The sequence below is a fragment of the Stegostoma tigrinum genome, chromosome 38 (genome assembly GCF_030684315.1).
Source record: "Stegostoma tigrinum isolate sSteTig4 chromosome 38, sSteTig4.hap1, whole genome shotgun sequence".
Classification (NCBI taxonomy): Eukaryota; Metazoa; Chordata; class Chondrichthyes; order Orectolobiformes; family Stegostomatidae; genus Stegostoma; species Stegostoma tigrinum.
In genome coordinates this window covers 18,375,008-18,399,511 of record NC_081391.1, presented here as the reverse complement: position 1 = coordinate 18,399,511, position 24,504 = coordinate 18,375,008, and the positions used below count along the sequence as shown (strand labels likewise).

The 24,504-nt window shown below is 41.5% G+C and overlaps 1 protein-coding gene across 1 annotated transcript in view; it reads right to left on the bottom strand.

Moving 5' to 3' along the window:
- Positions 1 to 13,319, bottom strand: part of LOC125447247 (vesicular glutamate transporter 1) — a 91,500-nt gene extending 78,181 nt beyond the window's left edge. Inside the window, exon 1 of the mRNA XM_048521515.2 lies at positions 12,677 to 13,319. Within this exon, the coding sequence (XP_048377472.1) occupies positions 12,677 to 12,738 (62 nt within the window). The 5' untranslated portion in view covers positions 12,739 to 13,319. The remainder of the gene's footprint in view (positions 1 to 12,676) is intronic.
- Between the last annotated feature and the right edge of the window lie 11,185 nt (positions 13,320 to 24,504).

Here is a 24,504-nt window from a genome sequence, read left to right as displayed (position 1 = left end):
TGTCCTAGAGCCTGTGATGTGGGAGGTGGTTAAATAATGGTGTGCTGGTCATGCCATTGGATTGATAACCCAGAGCTCCAGGCTTATGCTCTTTGGATGTGGTCTTAAGTCCCACATGTGGTGAAAATTGAATTCATTTTCAAAAACAGCAACTGCAATGGAAATGGTGACGTTCTAACACTGTTGATTGTCATTAAAAACCCATTTGATTCAGTAGAGTCCATCAAGGAAGGAAATTTGCCAAAATGGCCTGCATGTGACTCCAGAGAAGTGTGAGTGAATCTTAACTGCCCCTGGGCATATGACAATAAACAATAAATGATTGTGACACCCACATCCAACAAAGGTATAAAAGAAATTGGGATTTTTCTCCAGTGAGAAGGGATCCTCTGATTCTACGAATATATCCTTCCCAGGCTTGACACTTTAGGAAAGATATATTGGCCTTAGAGGGACTACAACACACGATAGCTGAACTTCAGGGGTTACATTATGAGGAGACATAATACACATTGGGCCTGCTTTCACTAGAATTTTGAAGGTTAAGAAAAAGTTAGTTTTGATTAAGATAAACAATTCCCACTGGCTGCGGGTTCTAGAATAGTTGAAAAATTAGAACCAGACCATTCATGAGAGATAATGGGAACTGCATATGCTGGAGAATCCAAGACAACAAAATGTGAGGCTGGATGAACACAGCAGGCCAAGCAGCATCTCAGGAGCACAAAAGCTGACGTTTCGGGCCTAGACCCTTCATCAGAGAGGGGGATGGGGTGAGGGTTCTGGAATAAATAGGGAGAGAGGGGGAGGCGGACCGAAGATGGAGAGAAAAGAAGATAGGTGGAGAGAGTATAGGTGGGGAGGTAGGGAGGGGATAGGTCAGTCCAGGGAAGACGGACAGGTCAAGGAGGTGGGATGAGCTTAGTAGGTAGATGGGGGTGTGGCTTGGGATGGGAGGAAGGGATGGGTGAGAGGAAGAACAGGTTAGGGAGGCGGAGACAGATTGGACTGGTTTTGGGATGCAGTGGGTGGGGGTATGAGCTGGGCTGGTTGTGTGGTGCAGTGGGGGGAGGACACGAACTGGGCTGGTTTAGGGATGCAGTAGGGGAAGGGGAGATTTTGAAACTGGTGAAGTCCACATTGATACCATTAGGCTGCAGGGTTCCCAGGCGGAATATGAGTTGCTGTTCCTGCAACCTTCGGGTGGCATCATTGTGGCACTGCAGGAGGCCCATGATGGACATGTCATCTAGAGAATGGGAGGGGGAGTGGAAATGGTTTGCGACTGGGAGGTGCAGTTGTTTGTTGCGAACTGAGCGGAGGTGTTCATTCATGAGAGATACTAGGACGCTCAGAAGGGGTTATAGATGTTTAGAATTATTTTCTATGAATGGATGCCAGATCAGTTGTTAATTTTAAATCTGAGATAAATTCTCGTTAAACAATGATATTAAGGAACATGGGTACAAGGCGGGTAATATGGAGTCAGGCCACAGGTCAGCCATGATCCCGTTGAATGGCAGGCCGGGCTCAGGGGGCTGACTGGCCTACGTCTGTTCCTATGTTTCGATCTACGTCTCCCTCTTTAGTTCCTCCCTCTTTTCTGACCCTTCCTCTACTTTTTGTTGTTGTGGCACTGAGTTTGTAAATGTTTAGGCAGAGAAAAAATACCAATGCCTGACAGTGTGGCAGAGGCACTTTCACTGACGACTTTCAAAAGGCAATTGGATAATGTGCTGAAATGGTCATATTTACAGGACTACAGAAAAAGGCAATGAACTTGCTTAATTTCCTTCACAGAGAGCTAGTATGAACTGTGTGGGCTGAATGACCCCTCATGCTGCACCCATTCAATGGTGTTTTGGGCTAGTGTAATGTACGGTGCATACGGCATAACAACGGCAAGGCTACAGGCAAAGCTAATTGACTGGCATCCAAACACAATGGGGCAAGAGCATCATAGGTTGGAAGGAGGCCCATGACGAAGCGTCATTCTTCCCAGGCAAGATGAGCCTGCGGTTTCCTGAGCAGTGGAGTATCAGACACCCTCAGGAGGAGTGCAATGGGGAGGTGGGGAGACTGGTTTTGGAGGTCAGATGGGGGGGTGTGGGAGTTACAAAGTTGGGGGAAGCATTGAAGGGGGCGAGGTGCAAAGTGAGGGAAGGCACAAAGTGGAGAGGGGAGAGGGACAAAGTGGAGGGGGGAGAAACACAACAAGGTGGGAGAGGCACGAGGGGGTGGAGACATAGAGGGAGATACAAGGGAGGGCACATGGTGGGGGAAGACTAAAAGGAGTACAAGAGGGGAGTGCTCAATGGGGAAACACCAGACTGGGGTAAGGGTTTACTCATTGAGGTGTGGGGTTGCCACGGGTGACATTTGCCAAACGTCTTTCCTGTCCTTTTGCCAAATTTGGTGAAAATAAACAACTTTCCCATTCTCGCTCACCTTCGCACTGCCTGAGTGTTTTATGGCACACTGGGCATTAAGTGTCTCAATGGACATAAATATGAGCAGCCTAGTGGGCACTTTACACAGCCCATGCACCTCCATAAGTTGGAGAATGGGTCAGGGAAGTGATGGTCACATGTTGTGCCTCTCTCTTACTAGCACACCACACTGAAAACACCAAGCCTGTGATATCCAGTCCCATGTCTGAAACTGACAATTTTTGCACAACCATTGTAATCTTTCTCCGTAACTCATATATTTTAATGGAATTCCTTTACAACATTTGTACGTCATAGCTCTATATAATAGACTCATAGAATTGTTGAGTCATACAGCACAGAAACACACCCCATCTAATCAGTCCATGTTGCACATAATCCCAAACTAAACCAATCCCACCAGTCTGTGCTTGATCCATATCCTTCCAAATATTTCGTATTCATGTACTTATCTAAATATCTTTTAAACATTGTAATTGCACTCCTGACCTGCATGACATTTGTTATGTCTCCCTATTGCTTTACTTACCTCTCTCCATCGTGAGAAATGCTCAAAGGCACGAAATGTACAGTTACCTTCCAAGCTTCTGTGGAGAATGGAAAGTTTGTGGTTAGGCTTAGCCCTTGCTCTCACTACACTCCACTCAACTTCTGCATTACCAGAACGCTCGGTGAACTGTTGCAGGCCAGCACAAGTATGAAGTGCTGAAAAGGCTCCTAAATGCTCTTCTTCTGAGGCCAAATTACCACTTGCGCCACACAGCATTGTGACTCCTGGGTTAGTGAAAGTTAGGAGGAGGCACAAGAGTTTGCATGTTCTCCCCATGTCTGTGTGGGTTTCCTCCATGTGCTCTGGTTTCTTCCCATAGTCCAAAGATGTGCAAGTTAGAGCATTGGCCATGCGAAATTGTCCATAGTGTTCAGGGATGTGTAGGTTAGGTATGTGAGCTACAGGAAATGCAGGGGTAGGGTAGAGAATGGGTCTGGGAGGGATGCTCTTCAGAAGGTCTATGAGGATTTATTGGGCTGAATGGCCTGTTTCCACACTGTGGGGATTCTATGAGTTTGCAGCAATTAAGTTGGCTGATCAAACATGAGACCCTAGGAAATCCTCTGCACAACAGTGATTTAGGGGTGGGGTAAACCCTGTTGCCTGTTTGTTCTCTACCCTGCAACACTTCCATTCTCTTCACAAGCTGTGTAGGGGTAGAGACTCCTCTAACTGGTAACCCCACCATATGTCTCTGTCAACTTCACATGCTGCAACTGAGGTATCCTTTTCTCTAAGCCATGCTTCTCTGTTTTGTAGGATGCAGTATCCAAGCAGACCACATTTTCCAAAAGTCATTAATCACCGATATCCAGCATCATTCCTGGCTGCTGCTAACTGCTTTATAGGTTCTGCGGAAATGGCAGGAATTGCAGATGCTGGAGAACCTGAGAATCTGAGATAACAAGGTGTAGAGCTGGAAATGCACAGCAGGCCAAGCAGCATCAGAGGAGCAGAAAGGGTCTAGGACCAAAACGTCAGCCTTCCTGCTCCTCTGATGCTGCTCGGCCTGCTGTGTTCATCCAGCTCCACACCTTGTTATCTCTATAAGTTCTGCTATTTGTTTTTTTCATTTCTGGCTCCTGGCATCTGGATTTTCAACATTTGACACAAGACACAGTTAAACCCTAAGAGTTTATGTTTTAACTGGATGCTCTCTCTCTTTGACGAGATGTTTGGTTTGTTTTTAGTTCATTCACAGTGTCACTGGTTAGGCCATCATTCATTGCCTATCCCAGAGGGCATTTAAGAGTCAACCACATCACTGTGGGTCTGGAATAAAATGTCGTCCAGACCAAGTAAGGACTGCTGTTTCCTTCCAGATGGGTTTCCCCCCAACAAACATTTCATGGTCATCACCAGACTATTAATTCCATATTTTTATTGAATTCAAACTCCACCGTCTTCTGTGGCAGAATTTGAACCCGGATCCCTGAACATCACCTGGATCCTTTAGTTAACAGTCCACTGACAATACCACAATGTATTTGCCTCCCAATGTTGTGGCTGTCTCCAAATGCTTGGCATTATTTGTAGCCCTCTCTCACAAGTGCAAGCACCCCTCCATCCCCAGTATTCAGATTAAATTTTAAAGAAATGACTGGGACTCAGAATGTTTCTTGATCACCCCGTTTATGTTGTGGCTCTTATAGGACAACTCACACCCTTGAATTCAATATGTGGGCACGCCTCCTCAAAACAATTCCACCGTCATGAGAATTATCACGCCTGGCTCAAGAAGATGTCATCAGAAATCACATGACACCAGGTTATAATCCAACAGGTTTATTTGAAATATCAAGCTTTCACAGCGCTGCACCAATGCTCTGAAAGCTTTTGATTTCAAATAAACCCGTTGGGCTATAACCTGGTGTCGTGTGGCTTCTGACTTTCTCCATCCCAGTCCAACACCGGCACCTCCACATGAAGATGTTGGACTGTTTTCTTCTTCATGTTGGCTCTTTAACCATTGAGTATGCTTGAATTAATAGTAACACTGCGGAATCAGGTCATTAATGAGACAGCACACTTCACAATCCCAGGGCAAATTCATGAGTCTGTATCAACTCATATTATACTATCTATTCTGTGTATTTGGATCTCCCCCTTCACTATTCCAGTATAATTATCACAGACACTGATTTCCTCACAAATCCTACACTAATTCTGCTATGAACTCTACATTTTATTTCCGATACACCTACATTAAAGTGCATTAAAGATGCAGACAATTGACATAAGAATAATGAAAGAGAAACAGCAAACTCTTAACTCTTCTCAAACTCTGCTAATCATTCATGGTCATTACCATTCAATTTAGCTATGCGTTCACAATCTGTTTGGGACAAATTTATTAGTCTGAGCACATCTTCCAGGTTTTTAAAAACACGGATGAATGAATTTCATATTATCTATGCAACCTCTTAATCTTAAGGAAACTATCTTGCTTTAAGCCTGCTTATGTAATGCATCCTAATTTTAGCAGAAATCTCATTTAATTCATTGTGTCCTAATGCCACAAACAGATCACGACATTGAGTTACTGTGAACTTGCAATTCCACTCTCGTAACCGGAAGGAATATGATCTACACTCCAGTATGTAACAGTAATAGAGCAGACAGAACAATTCAGAATAGGGAAAGAAGTTCGCATAGAAATACAGGTGGATATTTGCAATGCAGAATAATAATAATATACTTTACACTGCAATATAACACAGGAATGCTGTCAATACTTAATTATAGAAAAGTACTAGAGTCAACACTTCAGTATAGAACAATGTTAGGATTTACACTCTAATACATGTAATTATTAGATGCTATAGACAACTAAAAACAGTAATTAAACACTCCAATACAAAACACCATAATAGTCTGTATGCACGAAAGGAGATCATATTCTAATACATTAGAATCTATTCTTCACTAAAATACAGCTACAAAGAAGAGTACAAAATAATCATTGACAAAACAGCTGAATTCAGAGGTCCACTTAGATTAATTGCTCTTCACATCAAAGCAGCACTTGACCAAGTGTGGTATCAAGGGCCCTTCGAGTCAATGGATATCACTGGCTGCAGTCACACCTAGCACAAAGGAAAACGACGGTAGTTGCTGGAAATCAATCACTTCATTTCCCGGATATCTCTGCAGAAGTTCTTCAGGATAGTGACCTATACTCAAACATCTTCAGCTGCTTCATCACAATATTCACAGAAGATTGAAAAATGATCAACACTACTTGGTTTTTGTCAGATGTTAAAGCAACCCATGTCCATTTGCGGTAAGACATGGACAACATTCAATCTTGGGCTTACAAGGTACAAGAGACATTCATATCACAAGTGCCAGGCAACAACTGTCTCTAACAAGACAGAATCTAACCATCTCCCCTTGTTCCATAGCCTTATAATCTCTGAATTCCAATACTTTAAACATCCTAGGGCTTATCATTGTCCAGAAACTGAGCTGGACCAGCTACATAAATATTGTGGCTACAAGGACCATAAGGCAGGTCAGAGGCCAGAATTATAAGCAAATAACTGATCTGTCTCCCGAGTGCTTGCTCACCAACTACACAGTCAGAAGTGTGAAGGAATAGTCTCCACTTGCCTGGATGACACAGATATACAACACTCAAAAAGCTCACAACGTCCAGGACAAAGCAATCAACTTGAATAGCACCACATCCACTACCTTCAGCATTCACTTCTTCCATCATTGATGAACAGTGGTAACAGCTTATCCCAGTTACAAGATGCATTGCAGCAACAAACAACGGTAACGTCAACAGCATATTCCAGATGCATGACTTCTACCACCTACAAGGACCAGAGCAGCACTTGAAAGGGGCCACCACCAGCTGCATGTTTCCTTTTGGGTCACACAAATTCGTGATTTGGAAACATATTACCACTCCTGTCACTGGGTCAAGATCCTAGAACTCCCTTTATAACAGGGTTGCTAACAGACCTACGCCACATTGATATTGCAGTTTCAAGATGGTAGCTCACTGGCACATTCTCAAGGACGATTAGAAACGAGCAATAAATTCTGGCATGTTCAGTGATGCCTACATTCCATGAATGACTGATAAAAGTAAAAGATGTATTTGAGGGGAACTGGAGCTACCATTGGAGCTTGGCATTGTTTACTATCAATAAAATGAGGCTAGAACCCAATTTAGGACTAGACCCTTCATCAGAGAGCCCGAAACGTCAGCTTTTGTGCTCCTGAGATGCTGCTGGGCCTGCTGTGTTCATCCAGCTTCACACTTTGTTATCTCAGATTCTCCAGCGTCTGCAGTTCCCATTATCTCTAGAACCCAATTGTTCACAAGACATAACCAAGATGCAAAATCATTGTTTGCGTTAATCAAATTATTATGTATTTAAAGTATGTATAAATAATTAATTAAATAAATAAATATATAAAGCTTGGATGAAGTTGCACAGGAACAACTCGAAAGATTATTTTCAAAAAGTGATTTAATACATCACAAATTTGTATGCTACCTCTGCCTTTCAAATGTTTTAGTTCAGGTGCAGCCAATTCTACGTTGAAAGCTTGAACCTATATTATGGATTGGAATATTCCTTTACATCTGGACAACATCACATTGGAAAATCAGCTGAAAAGCAAGAATCTTCCAAAAGTCTTGGTGATTAATTCAGATTTGTCAAAAATATGTACTGAATCTTATAACTAAAAACTTCGTGCACTGATTAATTTTTGATGCATTCTAAAATTGTGAACCAAAATAAATTTTTGTGGTGTTATCATCTCTGTATTGGATTACTTGTAAATAAATTGCATTATTAATTATAACCTGAACACATTATTTTGTCAATGGACTGTGCATTATTTTGGAGTAATCAGCAAAGTATTTTGCATAATCTTTGTAAAAAGGCAACTGTTAACTCTTTGAAGGGGAGTTAATAGTTAATAGTTAACTCTCATCCAACACCTTTAAAACAGATTACCTGGTCATTGCATATAGAAATTGATGAGATTTTGTTCTGCAAACATTGCTTGCTGTATTTCCTATACTTAAAGTAAAAGATGCTGTGTGATTGGCTGTTGAGTGCTTTGGGAGGTCCTGTGACGGAGGAAGATGCTACGTAAATGTAATTTCATTCTTCTGTTCAGAATGGCAAGTTTTCCCATTGTGAATAGCAGAACTAGAGAGACAGTTGTTACTGCTCAACAGCCCTTGAAGGAATGAATATGCATTCCTGAATAGATTTCCCTTGGGCTGTTCTCTGATAAGAACATGGGAAAGCCAAGAACTCAACATTTAAAAAAAAATCTTTTCCCGGGATATTAATATTATTGACAAATCCACTTATATTATAGCCCGTCCCTTAATTGTCCTTGAGGGTTGTGATGAACTGCCTTGTTGGACCATGGTAGGCCCCGTGGTGTTCATGCCCCATAGTGCTGTTAACGAGGGAATTGCAGGACCTTTACTCAGTGAAGATGAAATAATGACAACCGAACTCGGATTAGACAAGCATAGTTTCCATTTAATTATTAATAGGGTCAACATATTTGCCTCTGAATTCATCCAGCTCACATTTACCAATAGGCTGGGTTTTTATTTTCCTGAGAGCAGAGGAGGCTGAGGGGAGATCAAACTGAAATACACAGAATTATGAGGGAGCTAGACAGATTGTGAGAATCTTTTCCCTGTGGCAGACGCGTCTAAGATCAGAGGGCATAGGTTTAAGGTGAGGAGCAAATAGCTGAAAGGAGGTCTGAGAGAAAAAAAAAACACCCCTGAATGTGGAATAAAAATCGAAAGAACTGCAGATGCTGTAAATCAGAAAGAAAGACAAAATTGCAGGAAAAGCTCAGAAGGTCTGGCAGCACCTGTGAAGAAAAAAGAAGTTAATGTTTTAGGTCTAGTTAAGTTTTTTTCCCCCTTCACAGATGCTGCCAGACCTGCTGAGCTTTTTCAGCAATTTCTGGTTTTGTCACCCATGAATATGGAACTTGGTGGAAACAGGTACTCTCTAACAATTGAAAAGCATCTGGATGACCACTTACCATGCTAGGGTTTAGCAGGGTTTGGACCACCTACAGGTAAATGGAGGATTGATATAATTTGGCCAGCAGTAGACATACTGGGGCTGAAGATCCTGTTTCCTTGCTGAATGGCTCCGTGACAGCATAAAATATTGACTCTCAATAAGTCACTCTAGTGAAGTGTTTTTATGTTTGCTTTTCTTGCCTGTGCGCGTGTTACAAAAGCTAAATCGTTATCCAGACATGTAGAGAAAGAATTACAGACAGGAATCCAATTGCAGGGTTTGACTGATCACATCCGGATTCTTTTTCTGGTCAAGGCCGGAAATCTATTTGGGAATATTACGTGTTTGACGGATAAAGGATGGACAGAGATGAATTGCCAAAAAGGGGGTTAAAACTGGTATAAGATTGACCCCGTTATTTCGGGACATCACGTGCTCAATGACTGGTTCGTAATCAGCTGCCTTCCCTGCCCCGTCTCCCTCCTGGACCTGGGCCACTTGAGCACTAATCTTGTCCCTGTACTACCAATACATTCAACAACCTATTCATCAAGGATAATCCGCGCCATGGACGATAAGTATGACTTTGGAATTAAATATGAAGTGAGTTATAATCCTCAACAGAGGAAGGTTCACAGGAGCCGAAACATTAACTCTGTTCCACTCTTCACAGACGCTGACAGACGTGCTGAGTTTCTCCAGCAATTTCCATTGCTGTTTCAATATTACATTAGGCTGAATGGCAGTGTTTTGTTCCGAAGGGTCCAGACCCGAAACGTCAGCTTTCCTGCTCCTCTGAGGCTGCTTGGCCTGCTGTGTTCATCCAGCTCCACACCTTGTTATCTCAGATTCTCCAGCACCAGCAGTTCCTACTATCTCTTATTGTTTTGTTCACGGTCTCTTTGCCTGAATGGGCTGGTGTAGAAATATATCCTATTTCTTCCCACTAAAAAGTAGGGAGGCGGCTGTTTCTCTCAAAGTCACAGACCAGGCGCAGAGGGGAACACGGGAGGACAAATAAATGATGTGTTCCGCCTTTCAAATCTCAGAGACAACAAACATCTCTGACCTACACACAGTCACGTCCAATAATTCAACTTGATTATATGCAAATAAAATCTGTCCAGCCCATAACAAATCGATAACATTAATTATTAACGACTATCATGAATATTCGCCGAACTGTACGATATTCTTATGAGACCACCGACAATTTAATTAAAGTCTTGCAGAATTGAGAGTATTATTTGATTCTCATCCGACATTGATGCCGAATATTATTTATCTATCCCTGCCCAGGTACATTTCACATGGAAGTTAGGGAACCAAAAGTTGCTTCGATAGAAGGAATATTTCAGCGTCGCCCTGGCGCCAACTTTTCGTTCGAATTTCCGCAAAGCGGAATTTCGGAGGCTCCTGACAATGAACAAAACCCAGATTTTAGGATGGGCCGCTATTCAGGGGATCGTCCTGAGCCCAGAAAGAGAGTGGATAATTTGCAAGTTTAGCGCCGTTCGCTAAATTTTTACTTCCCAAATTTCGTTATACCTGGGCTCACAGATCTGGGAGTTCCCCAGATAAAACGAAATTTAGAAAGTAGAAATTTAGCGAACGGCGCTGCGCTTGCAAATTGATAAAAAATATACCTCTTCTGTTTTGCAGTTTCCGTTGCAATGGAAGGGATTCTCCGTTTGAGAACGGCAAAAAGAACGGGAAAAATCAGCATTTTTTGTCTGTTAAGCTCCTAAATAATTTAAGCAACCCGGCTGGCGCCTGTTAAACACTCAGCGGCCAATCCCCCTTCAGCTTTCTTCTCAGATCAATTTAATTCCGATTGGAAATTAAAATCCACTTCTTCATTAGGGTATGGGGTGCTTTTAAAGTTTGTGGTACCTTTCCCCAAACGTTTTAATGCGACAGAGGCGCTAGATGTGGGATCAGACAGTTCTGAAATACCAGCACTCCCCCAACGCGCTGCAATATTAATAAATGATCATTTATACATGAACGCGGGCTGTTTGCTGCTGGGATTTGAGAGAGGGAAACGACATACACAGGCACTCAGAAAATCGTAGGGTCAAAACATATTTATTCACAGTTCGCTGGCTGCTTTGGTCGGGAGCTATTTCAAATCTGTTCCCCCTTTCTAAAATTACGACCCCGTGTCAAACTCAGAAGGCAGATTAAATCCATAATGTGTTTTTAAGACTATCAAAGTAATCACTCTCTGACAATCAAAAGCATATTACATGCTGCTGGACGTATAGGTGCAGATTAACCTGCAAATTTGTACAAATTCTGCTGAAAAGAATCTTTTTTTATGTGTGTGATTGTACACAGCTGAAATACACAAGAGAGTAGGGGAAGGGAACAGTTTGCGCCTCATCACGATCAGCCGGAAATAATCCACTCAACAGGAATTTCAGTAGTGTCAGCAAGACAGGAATGAAAATGGGGGGGGGGGGGGGGGGTCTCCCTTCGAGTAACTGCATTCTTAATCAGAGTATAAGTGTCAGAAGGCAGTTAATAGTCGATGAAACAATATCTGATTATTCAAACAAAATCCGACCGTTAAATTCCAACACTGCAAAACGAACCAGAAACTCGCGTTCATTTAACAATGAAAGAAGGCAAATATTTAGAAGGAAACATGCTGTGGTTTAATGGCTCCCACCTTCGCACGGTGTCTCTGATTCAGAGATAATCGAGGCCCAGTGAGTAAAGGCAGCACAGAGCCAATAAAACCTTTGTTAAGTTGTTTGTGAAATGATTGCAAATTGACAGGGATTAAATCCGAATCTTTGGGGCCCGGCGCCTGTGCAATCCACCCTACGCTGTATTCTCCTTCAGTCTGGTGTAAAGTACACTGCGGGTAAATTCTTCCTGTCCAGGCATGGCAAGGCCCTGTTTGACTTTGTGAAGGAGCGGGCGTGCCCTTGCTGATTGGTCAAGGAGACATCTTCCGTGTGTATTTTTTTAAAGGTTTGATTTTGGAAATCGTGTTTAGCAATTTGGTAAAGTACAGGTTGGAAAGATGACCAAATGCCCAGTGCACTGGTGAATGAGCCCATAGTGACTCACAGATGAATTGCAAAAGTATTAATTTACAAGCTGCTTGTTCGAAAGGCAATGCAGGAATTAGTGCGGTAGGAAATGAAACCGATATATTTGCACTTAACTTCGGATATGGGAAGTTTCAAACGTCATTTATTTCTGGTTTCCAATTTTAATCCCCATCATAACAAACGCGCCGTGCAACGAATATTTTAAAACAAAATCTAATCGAACGAATGTTTGGAATCGGATCATTTTATATTTTTAAAGAGTGTTTATAGAAAAACGTTGATCGGGAAAGCCCTGGTCCATGAATAATGTTTCTAAGAGGATTCCTGTCGCTTACAGAAATATGGAAAGGAGAGAAAATAAAGACACGGGTTACAAAGATAATACCCGAGAAATTTAATAAGAAGAAAATTTTAACAACTCCTTAGAAACCGCGGGAAAAAAAGCCCCGACAGACTTGCACCAAAAAGAAGCGACAGGACCGACGAATACAACGAACAATCATTTTTGATTAAAAATTATATCCAACGCTGCATGAATTATTTACAAAGATTTTTGTGAGGGAGTAGGAACAAACTCACCTGTGTAACTTCCCCAAGGTGTCCCCCGCTAATTTCTTCAATTGCTCTTTTCTTATCTCCATAACTCTGACCAATAACGTTAACCGGCGATGTTATTCTAAGCAGAGGACCTTAAAACAATTCCAATTCCAATCATCACCGAGCTAAAGGCCGATTGCTACAGTACAATACTCCAAGAAGTTTGCAAACACAGACCTTTTTTTTAGCCAGTGTCCTTGGCGTTATCTATTGATTTATGGCAGCGGAGAAATAGCGCGCCCCGTGGACCAGATTGCAAAAGAGATACATGTTTCTCTTCCTGCAGACTACATGTGATCAAACCACATTTGCTTGAACCATCATATCACGGATCAGCCGGTGATGGGGAAGGCTGTACAAATCTTGCACCCCCAAGTGCATGGAATGTTTCATTAGAATTGGGGAGCGTCTTTCGATTGAAAAGTGGTCCAAGTGAAGTCGATGAGCAGGTCCGTGTGAGTAATTCAGAACCGGGACTGTTGGACAGCTCCCAGCGCGTATTTCAGCACCACGGCTAGCTCACGCCCATGCCTCGCCCTCTCCCACCTTCTGAAACTTTTCAGACTGCAGGGAAGCACGTAATTCCAGGGCCTGGGCTTAGCTTGAAACTTCATGGCGCTTGCCAACCGTTTGCCGTCTTCTGCCATCGCTCATCGCTTTAGTGAACGAACGCAGTTTGTCATTGGATGCCCGCTCTGACAATCACCGTTTTCTGGCTGGATTGGTTTCCTAAAGTGGATGCTATGGTAACCAACTGAGATTTGATCATCTTAACTGCTGGGAACATATGGTCACACAATACAGGCTGATGGTGTGAAGCAATGCACCTAACTATCTCTGTATCTAGACAAAAAAGAGCATTTCTGCTCCTGGCAGTGTCTGCAATGTGGGGCATTAAACATGAGACCTTTGCTGATAAATCCAATTAAGAATTCAGGAGGAACCCCTTTAGCCTAGAGAGTGGTAAAATGTGGAATTCGCAACCACGGGGGTGTGGTTATGTTGAATTGCCTAGAGCTATTTAACCAGAAGCTAAATAAATATGAGAGAATAACGAAGGAATAAAAGAATATATTGATAATGTGAAATGAGTTCAGTTGAAAGGTGCAGAGCATAAATATTGGCATTGAATAATTGGATTGAATGATTTCCTTCTGTGCTGTTAATTCTTTGCAATCCTGTATTCATAAAATGATCCATTCAGCTATCAATCCATCCATTCATTTATTCATCCATCTATTCAATCGCCAATCCAACCATCCATTTTAGGTCCTACTAAATCAAGCTTTAAGCTCCATAGTTTCCAAAACATTTGAAATAAAATGTTCATGTAGTGAATGGATATCATTCATGGAGTATTGAGTACAGTGATCCAGAATTTCCTTCTGTTTGTAGTGGCTCAGTTGCTATTGTCTTTCCTTCTGAATATGAAAGATCTCTATTTCAGCCCCACTTAGCACCAAGAACAACATTCCACTGCCAATGTTGAGGGAATGCTACACAATTGGATATGCTGTCTTTGGGTTGAGATGTTAAACAGAGGCCCCAGAATGTTCTCTCAGGTTACCTGCTCACTATGTTGCACAGATCTCTCCAGATTTTGAACACCTCAATCAAATTTTTTCTGAGTCCTCATTTCTCCAATGTAAACAGGCCTAACTTCTCCAATCAATCTTCATAACTTCTCTAGAACCATTCGTGTGAATCTATTCTGCAATATCTCCAACTTTTAACATTTTTATTAATCTATCCATGATGAAAGATTATGAACCTGAAGTACCAACCCTGCTTATCTCTCTAAGAATGCTACTCAACACCAGAGAACTTACAACATTTCAAATTTGTGTGTAAGAGGCTTTATTTGGCAAAGGAATGAGAAACAGATCCCATATGCACTGATCAATATTTATCCTACAATAAAAAAATCATAAAACTAGATGATTCAGCTTTTATCATATTGATGTGGGAACTTGATGTGTGCAAATTGGTTGCTATGTTTCCTACATTACAACATTGACTACACTTCAAAAAAAACTATATTGACTGTAAAGCACTTTGGGAGGTCCAGTTGTCATGACAAGACTGCATGCTGTAAATCGAAGTACATCATTCTCCTTTTTATAAGAGAATCAAATATCATCAATTTGTATTTTGAAGTGAGTTCATTGTTGAGAAATGTTTGCCTTGTTTGCAATTAGTATTCAGTGCACAATAAATCCCAGGCAGACTATGCCAGAGATTCTGAGTTTTCATGTGAGATTTCCAAGTTATGATTGAATTTGCTTCTACATACCCTTAAAGATTGCACACCATAGCATGCTGTATTTGAAATAATCTCCTTCCCTCTTCTCTGGTTCTCTTGCCAATTTTCTTCAATGAATTTAAATTCTGCCAGCTGCCTCGTTAGGATTTGTATCCACTTTCCCAGACCATTACACCTGAATTACCAGCCCACATTACATTGCAGCAATCTCTGTCAAATTTGGGATGGGGGTTTGGTGTATGAGGAAAGAATAGGCTCAGCCTACATTCCCCAGAATTTTGAAGAATAAGAGGGTCTTATTGAAAGATCCAAAATAATTCTTCAATGGACCAGCCAAGGCATATGTTGGGGAAGATACTTCATTGACTGTAGCGATCTAGAAGACACACAAACAGGCAACAAGAATAGGCCATGCAACATCTGGGGTCTTTGCCACCATTCAATAAGATTATGGCTGATCTGATTATAATGTCAAATCTGCGTTCTCATCTATCCCTGATAACCTTTTAGCCCCCTGGCTTACAGAATATCTATCCACTTCTGGTGTAAAAATATTCAAAGAGTTTGCTTCAACTATCATTACAGCTCCAGTTCTCTGAAGAGAAATGACCTACTGGCTGTTTTAAATGGACATACCCTGATTTTTACGCAGGGACCCCTAATTTTGATTCTCCCATAAGGAAAAATGTCCTTTCCACATGTACTGTATCAAGAACCTTCAGCAATTTATGTATTTCAATCAATTTATAGTATTGCTGATCCTAAATTGTTGAATTTTAGCGAGAAGGATAAAAAGACCACATTAGCATGAAATCACACAATACCAGGTTATAGTCCAATAGTTTTATTTAAAATCATAAGCTTTTGAAGCACTGCTCCTTCATTATGAATTAGCAATTAATCAGGCATGCTGATAGAATGCTATCATTTATTGTGAGGGAAATTCAATACAGAGGCAATGCTTCACTTAGACAGGGTACTGGTGACACCACATCTGGAATATTATGTAGAATATTGGTCACCATGTTTAAGGAAGTGTGCAAATGCATTTGAAGCAGTTCAGACCATATTTACCAACAAATTCAGAATGCTTTTCTGAAGAAGGATAACTGGTCTCAAAATGTTACCTCTGCTTTCTGTCTAGAGCTGCTAGCAGGCATGCTGAGTGTTTTTTTTTGTATTTGACTCAGTTTTCTAACATCCTCATTTCTTTATTTTATTTACCACTCTAAAATCTGGAAGAGGTCATTTATTTTGTGAAGAAAATCTAGGCAATATCTACAGGAGTTTAGAAGTCTAACAGGTGATGGAACTGATGTGGAGAACCTTCAGCAAATGATGTTGGACTGGGGCGGACAAAGTCAGAAGTCACATGACACCAGGTTATCGTTCAACAGGTTTATTTAAAATCACAAACTTTTGGAGTATTGATCCAATCAGATGGAGTGGAGGGAGGCACACTGGATCAGAATATATAGGCTCCACTTTGCCTGATGAAAGAGCAGTGCTTCAAAAGCTTATGAATTTAAATAAAACTGTTGGACTATAACATGGTGTTGTGTGACTTCATTCTAATATGGTCTTTTTATTCTTCTTGCTAAAATTCAACAATTTAGGATCAACAACAATATAAGTTACATACTTTTTTCATTAATCTGTTAATAATAAAATAATTTCTTTACTCTGAGTATTATGGATCTTTGAAATTGTTTACCTGGGAGGGTTAAGCATGCTGAGACAATGAATACGTTCAAAACAGTGATTGATATATTTTTGGATGAGGGGTCTTAGTGATATTGGGATATTGCAAACTGTTGGATGCAGAGGAGAACATCATTCATAACCACATTGAACAGGGCAACAAACTCTTATGACTGAATGGTCTTCACATCCTGCATTTTTATATTTTTACAAGGGAACACTGAGTGTGTGTGTGTGTGTCCTTCAGACATTTTAATATCTAGTCTCCTGGATATTTGGGAAGTTAAAATAATGAAGAAACTTAATACGTTTCTGTCTGAGGTTGTGACCATGGATTACCACAACATCCCTATTATTGGCGACTTTCAGATTTAAACATGTTCCTAGCTACACAAACCACGGGATTGCAAGTTGCACAATGTATTAATCGAATAGGCATAGACCATTTGTTGTTTATGTATATTTATTATTTTGTGGGAAAGATAGATAGATAGATAGCTGGATAAATTTAGATAGAGATAATGAGAAGTATCAATACATGAATATTTATAAGAAAAAACTAAGATTCTGAGAGATCAATTGATTTGTCGGTTTCCTTTGCATTATTCAGTGATGTCTCCTTTGGGTTATTTATCCATGAGTGGGAATGATTGCCCATTGGCTAGGCAGCCTTACCTCAGTGCGTGCTCCAAATACTTTAATAATAGATGGAAGAATAAATGGATGTTGTAAAGTGCTTCCAATATTAAAAATACATTTCAGCAGGATCCATCCCATGATGCTGAGAAGCTCTTACTATATTTGGTCAGAGTGCTCTGCAAGCTACATCACACCAAACACAGCTTGCAAACCACAAAGGATGTGCTTCAAAAGTAACAGAACATTTCTGGAGCATTGAACAACACAGCAATACAATGCAAAGGAAAGGCAAGTTGACAGCTGCAGTGAAAGTGTACAGGCAGACAGCTGCTTATTAACAGGATGGGATTCCTATCTAGGTCTGGCTGTGCACTTTGCCTCGTGGCCCCAGTGCAACACAGGAGTAGCAAAAAAAAACAGGAGTTGCTGGAAAATCTCAGCAGGTCTGGCAGCATTTGTGAAGAGAAATCAGAGTTAATGTTTCGGATCTGGCAACTCTTTCTCTGAACTGTTCCGTCACCAGACCTGAAACATTGACTCTGATTTTTCTTCACAGATGCTACCACAACTGCTGAGATTTTCCAGCAACTTTTGTTTTTTGTTCCTGATTTACAGCATCTGCAGTTCTTTTGTTTTTTTTTAAGCTATAGCAAATTCACACTGCAGATATGTCAGGAAGCAAACATGACCTGCCTAATACAGTTCAATCAGTTTTGCCATGGACATAAATCGTCCTTTCCAATTTTCCCCACTCCTTTATTGACAACCTCTGGCTCACCTCTCCAACTGTTTTCATCTTTGGCTGGGTGTTGGTATTTGGCTTGGTCACTGTTGTGAAGCATATTTCATCGGTGTGCTGTTGTCATTCAGCTCATTGAGTCCAAGCAGGTTTTTGGATTCACATGAGCAACGTCTCAGTTTTTCTCAACACAACAAATCCATCAATCATCTATCCACATTTTTCCTTCATGTACTTACAGCTTAAAGACATTGATGCTATTTTCACCACTCATTTACAGGATATGGATGTCACTGGCTAGGTCCAATATTTATTGTCCATTAATTGCCCAGAGGAGAGTTAATAAAATGCAGGTCAGGCCAGGTTAGGGTGCAGATTACCTTCCCTAAAAGACATTAGTGAACCAGATGGGTTTTCTTCACCAATTAATAATGGTTACATGGTCACCATTAGGCCAGATTTTTAGTGAATTCAAATTTTACCATCAGCTACGGTGGGATTCAGGTGTTGATATGAAATTCTGGATTACTCATCCAGAGACATTATTACTATTCAATTGCTTCCTCTATTTTTGTCAACTATTCCTTCTTTTATTGGCATTCCAAATTCGCGTTAATCCCTGGAGAAAGTTGCTACAGAATTGAAAGCATCACCCTTCGAGGTGGAACAATAGTATAAGTGGTAATATCACGAGAATAATAAATCAGCCTCGTTTGATGTTCTGGCAACTCAAGTTCAGATTTCCCATTCCATGGCAGTGGAACATTTCAAACTCAATGAATTAATAACTCTGGAAGCAAATGTCACATCTTTGCAATAGTGACTATAAAAATGTTGCCAGAAATTAGATTAGAAATTAATTGTGTTCAACATGACTTTCAGGCATGAGTCAAAGGTTGGGGAGCTACATCAGAGTCCAATAACCAGGTGAGGAGCTGGGCATCCATGCCAGAGGCAATAAGGGGACCCATGGTTTCTTTCCCTGCCACCACATTTAAGGAAGGACAGCTGCCTTCCTTTCCTGGTCCACCGTACATGTGACTCCACACCCACAGCAATGTGGTCATATCAGACTGCTGAAGTGAGTTTTGGCACTGAAGTTGTACATTTACCAGGCACTCTGTGATGTGCCAATCTAGTGTCACACTTCAGTTGTGTCAATGGGCTTGTGAATCCTGGAGGGTGATGTAGCTGATTCTGGTCCTGTCTTCTAATAGGAACCCACTGCAGATGGATTGGGGTATGGTGGCCAGGGAGAGCTAGTTATCTCTTTGCTTGTGCAAACTATTTCAAGGGCGTCAAACCGCAGTGAATCTGACAGTGATCGCCTGAGTGATTGGAGACCAGGAATCAGACTAAGAATGCTTCCTTGCCTAAGATATGATGTGGAGATGCTGGTGTTGGACTGGGGTGGATAAGGTCAGAAGTCACACGACACCAGGTTATAGTCCAGCAGGTGTATTTGAAAACGCAAGCTTTGTGAGTGCTGCTCATTTGTTAGGTGACGAAGGAGCAGCACTCCGAAAGCTTGTGATTTCAAATAAATCTGTTTGACTATAATGTGGGGTCATATAGGGGAGGCAATGGCGTAGTGGTATTATTGCTGGACTGTTAATCCAGACACCCACCACAGCTGATGGTGGAATTGGAATTCGATAAGGACATAGAACTAGGAGTAGGAGTAGGCCATCTGGTCCCTCGAGCCTGCCCAGCCATTTAATAAGATCATGGCTGATCTTTAATAATTCAATAAATATCTGGAATTAAAAATGCAAAGAAGACCTTGAATCCATTGTCAGTTGTTGAAAAAACCCATCTGGTTCGCTGGTGTCCTTTAGGGAAGGAAACTGCCATTCTTAACTGGTCTGGCCTGCATGTGACTCCAGACCCACAGCAATGTGGTTGACTCTTAACTGCCCTCTGGGAAATTAGGGATGGGGAATAAATTCTGCCTGGTCAGCAGCACCCTCACCCCGTGAATGAATTAAAAAAAAATTGACTTCTGACCATGCTTAAGATAGGCACCAGAATGTTTAAAACTATAAAGATGAGAAGTAGGAATGCTGGAAGAGGAGGGAATAGAACAGGCTTTAGCAATGTCTGTGCAAAAATGTAATAAGCAGGTTCGATGGAGAGGTAAGCAGGCACAAAGAGTTAAAGGCGATGAAGGGTTAGAGGTCATGGGGCTGATGAGTTGTCAAGTGAAATATTCTCTGCCTGCTATAATCACTCCAGGGAAATCATGAACCAGTAATCTAATCAAGATGATCAGATAACAAAATTAAACAATGAGAAGAGCTCAGGCAGTTTATAACAGACATCTGAGAGATTATTGTTATAGCATTTTTCCTTTGCCGATTCCTCACCCTTCCCACCTGATCTGTCTCAAGTGACAATGCTACACTGTAGTTTCAGGGATGACAGAAGAAATGCACTTGCTTTGGAAATAGTTCAGAGAAGTTTACTCAGCTGATTCTCTGGATGAAGGGTCTTGTCTTATGTTGAAAAGCTGTGCAGGTTGATCCTCTACGAATTGGAGTTTGGAAGAATGGCAGGCAATCTTATTGAAACACAACAAAATCTGGGAAGGAATTTGTCAGGGAGGACACGGAGAGGTTGTTTCTATTGGCGGGGGGAAGTGCAGAACATTTTATCTGAGGTAGCCTTTAATCTTTGGAAATCTCTTCCCTGGAGACCAGTGGAGGCTGAGTCACTGGATACATTCAAGGCTGAGTGAGATCAATTTTTAATCTGCAAGGGAGTCAAGGGTTATGGGGATAGACAGGAAAGTGGAGTTGAAACCACAATCTGATCAGCCATGATCCTGTTGAATAGCAGAGAGCCACCTTGAAGGGTCAAATGGCCTACGTTAGCTCCTAATTTGTATATTCCCGTTTACATTTCAGTGAGAACAGACTTTAATTTTTCCATTAGGCATCTTTCTAAATTCTACTGTGACCAGAGCTCACCAGCTGTAAGGTGATATGGATAGCCCCTTGACTCACCTTAGCTCATGCTAGCGTGCTATTTTGAAAGAGTGTCATACCACTGAGCATCACTGACAAATCCAATCTTTATTACCTGCCCCTAAACATCCTTGAAGATAGCAGGAAGCCTTTGTTATGCACTACCGTGCACCCAAGGTACGCACACAATATTGTGAGGCTGGTTAATGCTTGCAGTGCTGTAGCTTGCTAGGCCTTTTCAGAAGACAGCTAAGAGTCAACTGACATTGCTGTGTGGGTGAGGCAAACAAGACCAGGTTGGAATGACAGCTTTCCTTCCCTATTAGGCGAGTGAAGCAACTGGGTTTTTATAACAATCCAACATCCACTTTTCGTGACATCAGTGCCACAATCTTGGAATCCTGCCTTACAGCTCTACATGTGCACCAACATCACAAGGTCTGCAACTGTGCAAGAAGGCAGCTCATCACCATCTTCTCAAGGACGATTAGGACAATGCAGCAATGCACACATCACAAAAATAGATTTTAAAAATAATCAGATGTTAGAAAAAAGTGAACTGTTTCCACTGAAACGTCAGCTTTTGTGCTCCTGAGATGCTGCTTGGCCTGCTGTGTCCATCCAGCTTCATACTTTGTTATCTTGGATTCTCCAGCATCTGCAGTTCCCATTATCACAGGGGAAACATCCACGTCTACTTTGTCAATCCCCTTTAAAATCTTACATAACTCATTTAGATCTCATCTCATAGTTAATATATGCCTAAACAGTTCAATCTCTCTTTGTGAGACAACCTTTTCATCTTTGCACTTAACCTAGTGAACTGTTTCAAACATAATTACATCCTTGAGTCTGATATCGTGATATTTATTAACAACACTAGCTATTTAAATGGCAACAATATCACAGGTTTACACACACAAGTGTGCATTATGTGCTTACTTATGTTACTGTACATTACATGCACATAGCTGTCTGAGTGAAGAAGCTGCTCTGAACCCATGACACACAGAGAGTAATTGAAGGTGAGGTGCATTCATAGAATCCCTATGCTGTAGAAGGCCATTCAGTCCATCGAGTCCATGCTGACTGTCTGAAGAACATCCTATGTAGTTCTCCCCCATACCCTATCCCTGTAACTCTTCATATACCATGGTTAATCATCCTAGTCTGCACATCCATCAACACTACGAGCAATTTAGTATGACTACTCCACCTAACCTGGAAATCTTTGGATTGTGGGAGGAACCAGACTATGCAGAGGAAACCCAAGCTGACACGTGGAGAATGTGCAAACTTCCCACAGACTGTCACCTGAGGGTAAAATTGATCCCGAGTCCCTGGTGCTGTGAAGCAGCAGTGCTAACCACTGAGCCACTATTTATATCAGAACATTACATGCGACGATGTCATGTAACTGCCTTTAAGGTACAGACCAGTTTGGTCTGGGATCTATAATACAACCCAATGTTCAGGAAAACAGCCAAAACCCAGACAGATCAATAGGGGAAGAAAAAAGTCCTCTTTGGCATTGACTCTGATTTATTTGACAACTGACTACCTTTTCTGAGATAGTGGGAACTGCCGACGCTGGAGAAAGTGAGCTAACAATGTGTGGAGCTGGATGAACACAGCAGGCCAAGCAACATCTTAGGAGCAGGAAGGCTGACGCTTCAGGTCTGGAACCTCTTCCAAGGGAAGAAGGCTTCTTGGAATGAAGGTCCAGACCCGAAACATTAGCTTTCCTGCTCCTCTGATGCTGCTTGACCTGCTGTGTTCATCCAGCTCTACACCTTGTTCCCTATCTCTTCTAAAAGGCTTATCCACCCTAGAAAGGGACAGACACAACTCTTGCTTAGGATAAATCCGTACTTACCACGTGAAATGGTAAACTGCCCAAAGACATCCACATTCTCTGGAAATAGAGCGACTTACAACCTTTTAGTACAAGAAACATAGTCTCAGTGTAATGTGCAAAATTAGACAAGATTCAAAAGGGTATGTGCAGACTGGATGTTCTCTCTCTCTGGAGGAAGATCTTTGAGAACCAGGGTTCATAGTATCAGAATAAGCAGCAGGCCATTTAAGATTGAGATGAAATGGAATTTCTTCACTTAGAGGTAGTGAATCTTTATAATTCTCAACCCCACAGGGCTGAGGAAGATCTATTATTGAATATATTAGGTTCAGAAATGAGTAGATTACTAGATATTTAAATACACTACAGGCACAGCATGGTGGCTCAGGGGATAGCACTGCTCCCTCACAGCGCCAGGGGCCTGGGTTTGATCCCAGTCTCACAACTGCCTGTGTGGAATTTGCACATTCTCCGCGTGTCTGTGCTGGTTTCCTCCGGGTGCTCTGGTGTCCTCCTACAGTCCAAAGGTGTGCAGGTTAGCTGGATTGGCCATGCTAAATTGCTCATAGTGTCCAGGGGTGTGGAGGCTTAGGAGGATTAGCCATGGGAAATGCAGAATTACTGGGGTATGGTAGGGGGTCTGGGTGGGATGCCCCTCAGAGGGGTTGGTGTAGACTCAGTGGGCTGAATGGTCTGCTTCCATACTGTAGGGAGTCTGTGATTATGGAAATTGTGCTTGAAACTGGCTTTGAGATTGTCTGCCATGGTCTGCAAACTTGAACAGTAAAATAACATACACCTGCTTCTATTTCCTATGTTCCTAACCTAGTTTACTCCTTTCATAACTTGTAATCCCTAGTAAATTAGGTCCTTTCTGACATGTCCAGTTGAAGGAATTTGGTTTGTGAAACATTATTATCCAGTGAAGCAACCTTCATTATCCTATGCTCCAAAATTGAAATGCAACATTTTGCAATTATATAGCACCATCAATGTTGATAAATATCTCAAGGTGCATTATTCAGGTATATTGGGCAAAATAGATGCCATTCCAATGAAAGGATGAAAGGGAGGAGGGGAGATGGAGAGGATTAGGGATGAAATTCAGGCGTTTAGGAACAAGAAGCAAGAGTTGACAAGATTGCACCAAACAAACTGAGGGGATGGGCAATACCAATGCCCCCTTGTCTTAGCAACATTTTGGACTGAACTTTCAAATTCTGGATTCCCTGCTTCTGCAACATTTTCCACCTCACATGCTGGCAAAGCAGTTTCAGCTCAATTTCAGACACATTAAAATTGAAATCTGCACCCAATTATAAAGCTGTAAAGTGTTTGCATTTCACTGTTCTCTCTTTTAGACTCAGTCAAATTGGTAATATGTAAAATGCTTATTTATATTTCAGCTGCGGGAATGACTTCAGGATTCACAAGGGAACTGTGTCAGTGATTCTCACCAGTCATGTATAAATAGATTTATCACATCAGTTATTACACTCTCTATTCATACCTGAATGGTGTAGCAAAATTAATTAAGCGTTACAAAACCAGCAGGGAGCCAAAATCAAATTTAGAGAGAGTGCAACAGAGGTTCACCAGAATAGTTCCTAGGATGAGGGGGTTGCCTTATGAGGAGAGATTGAG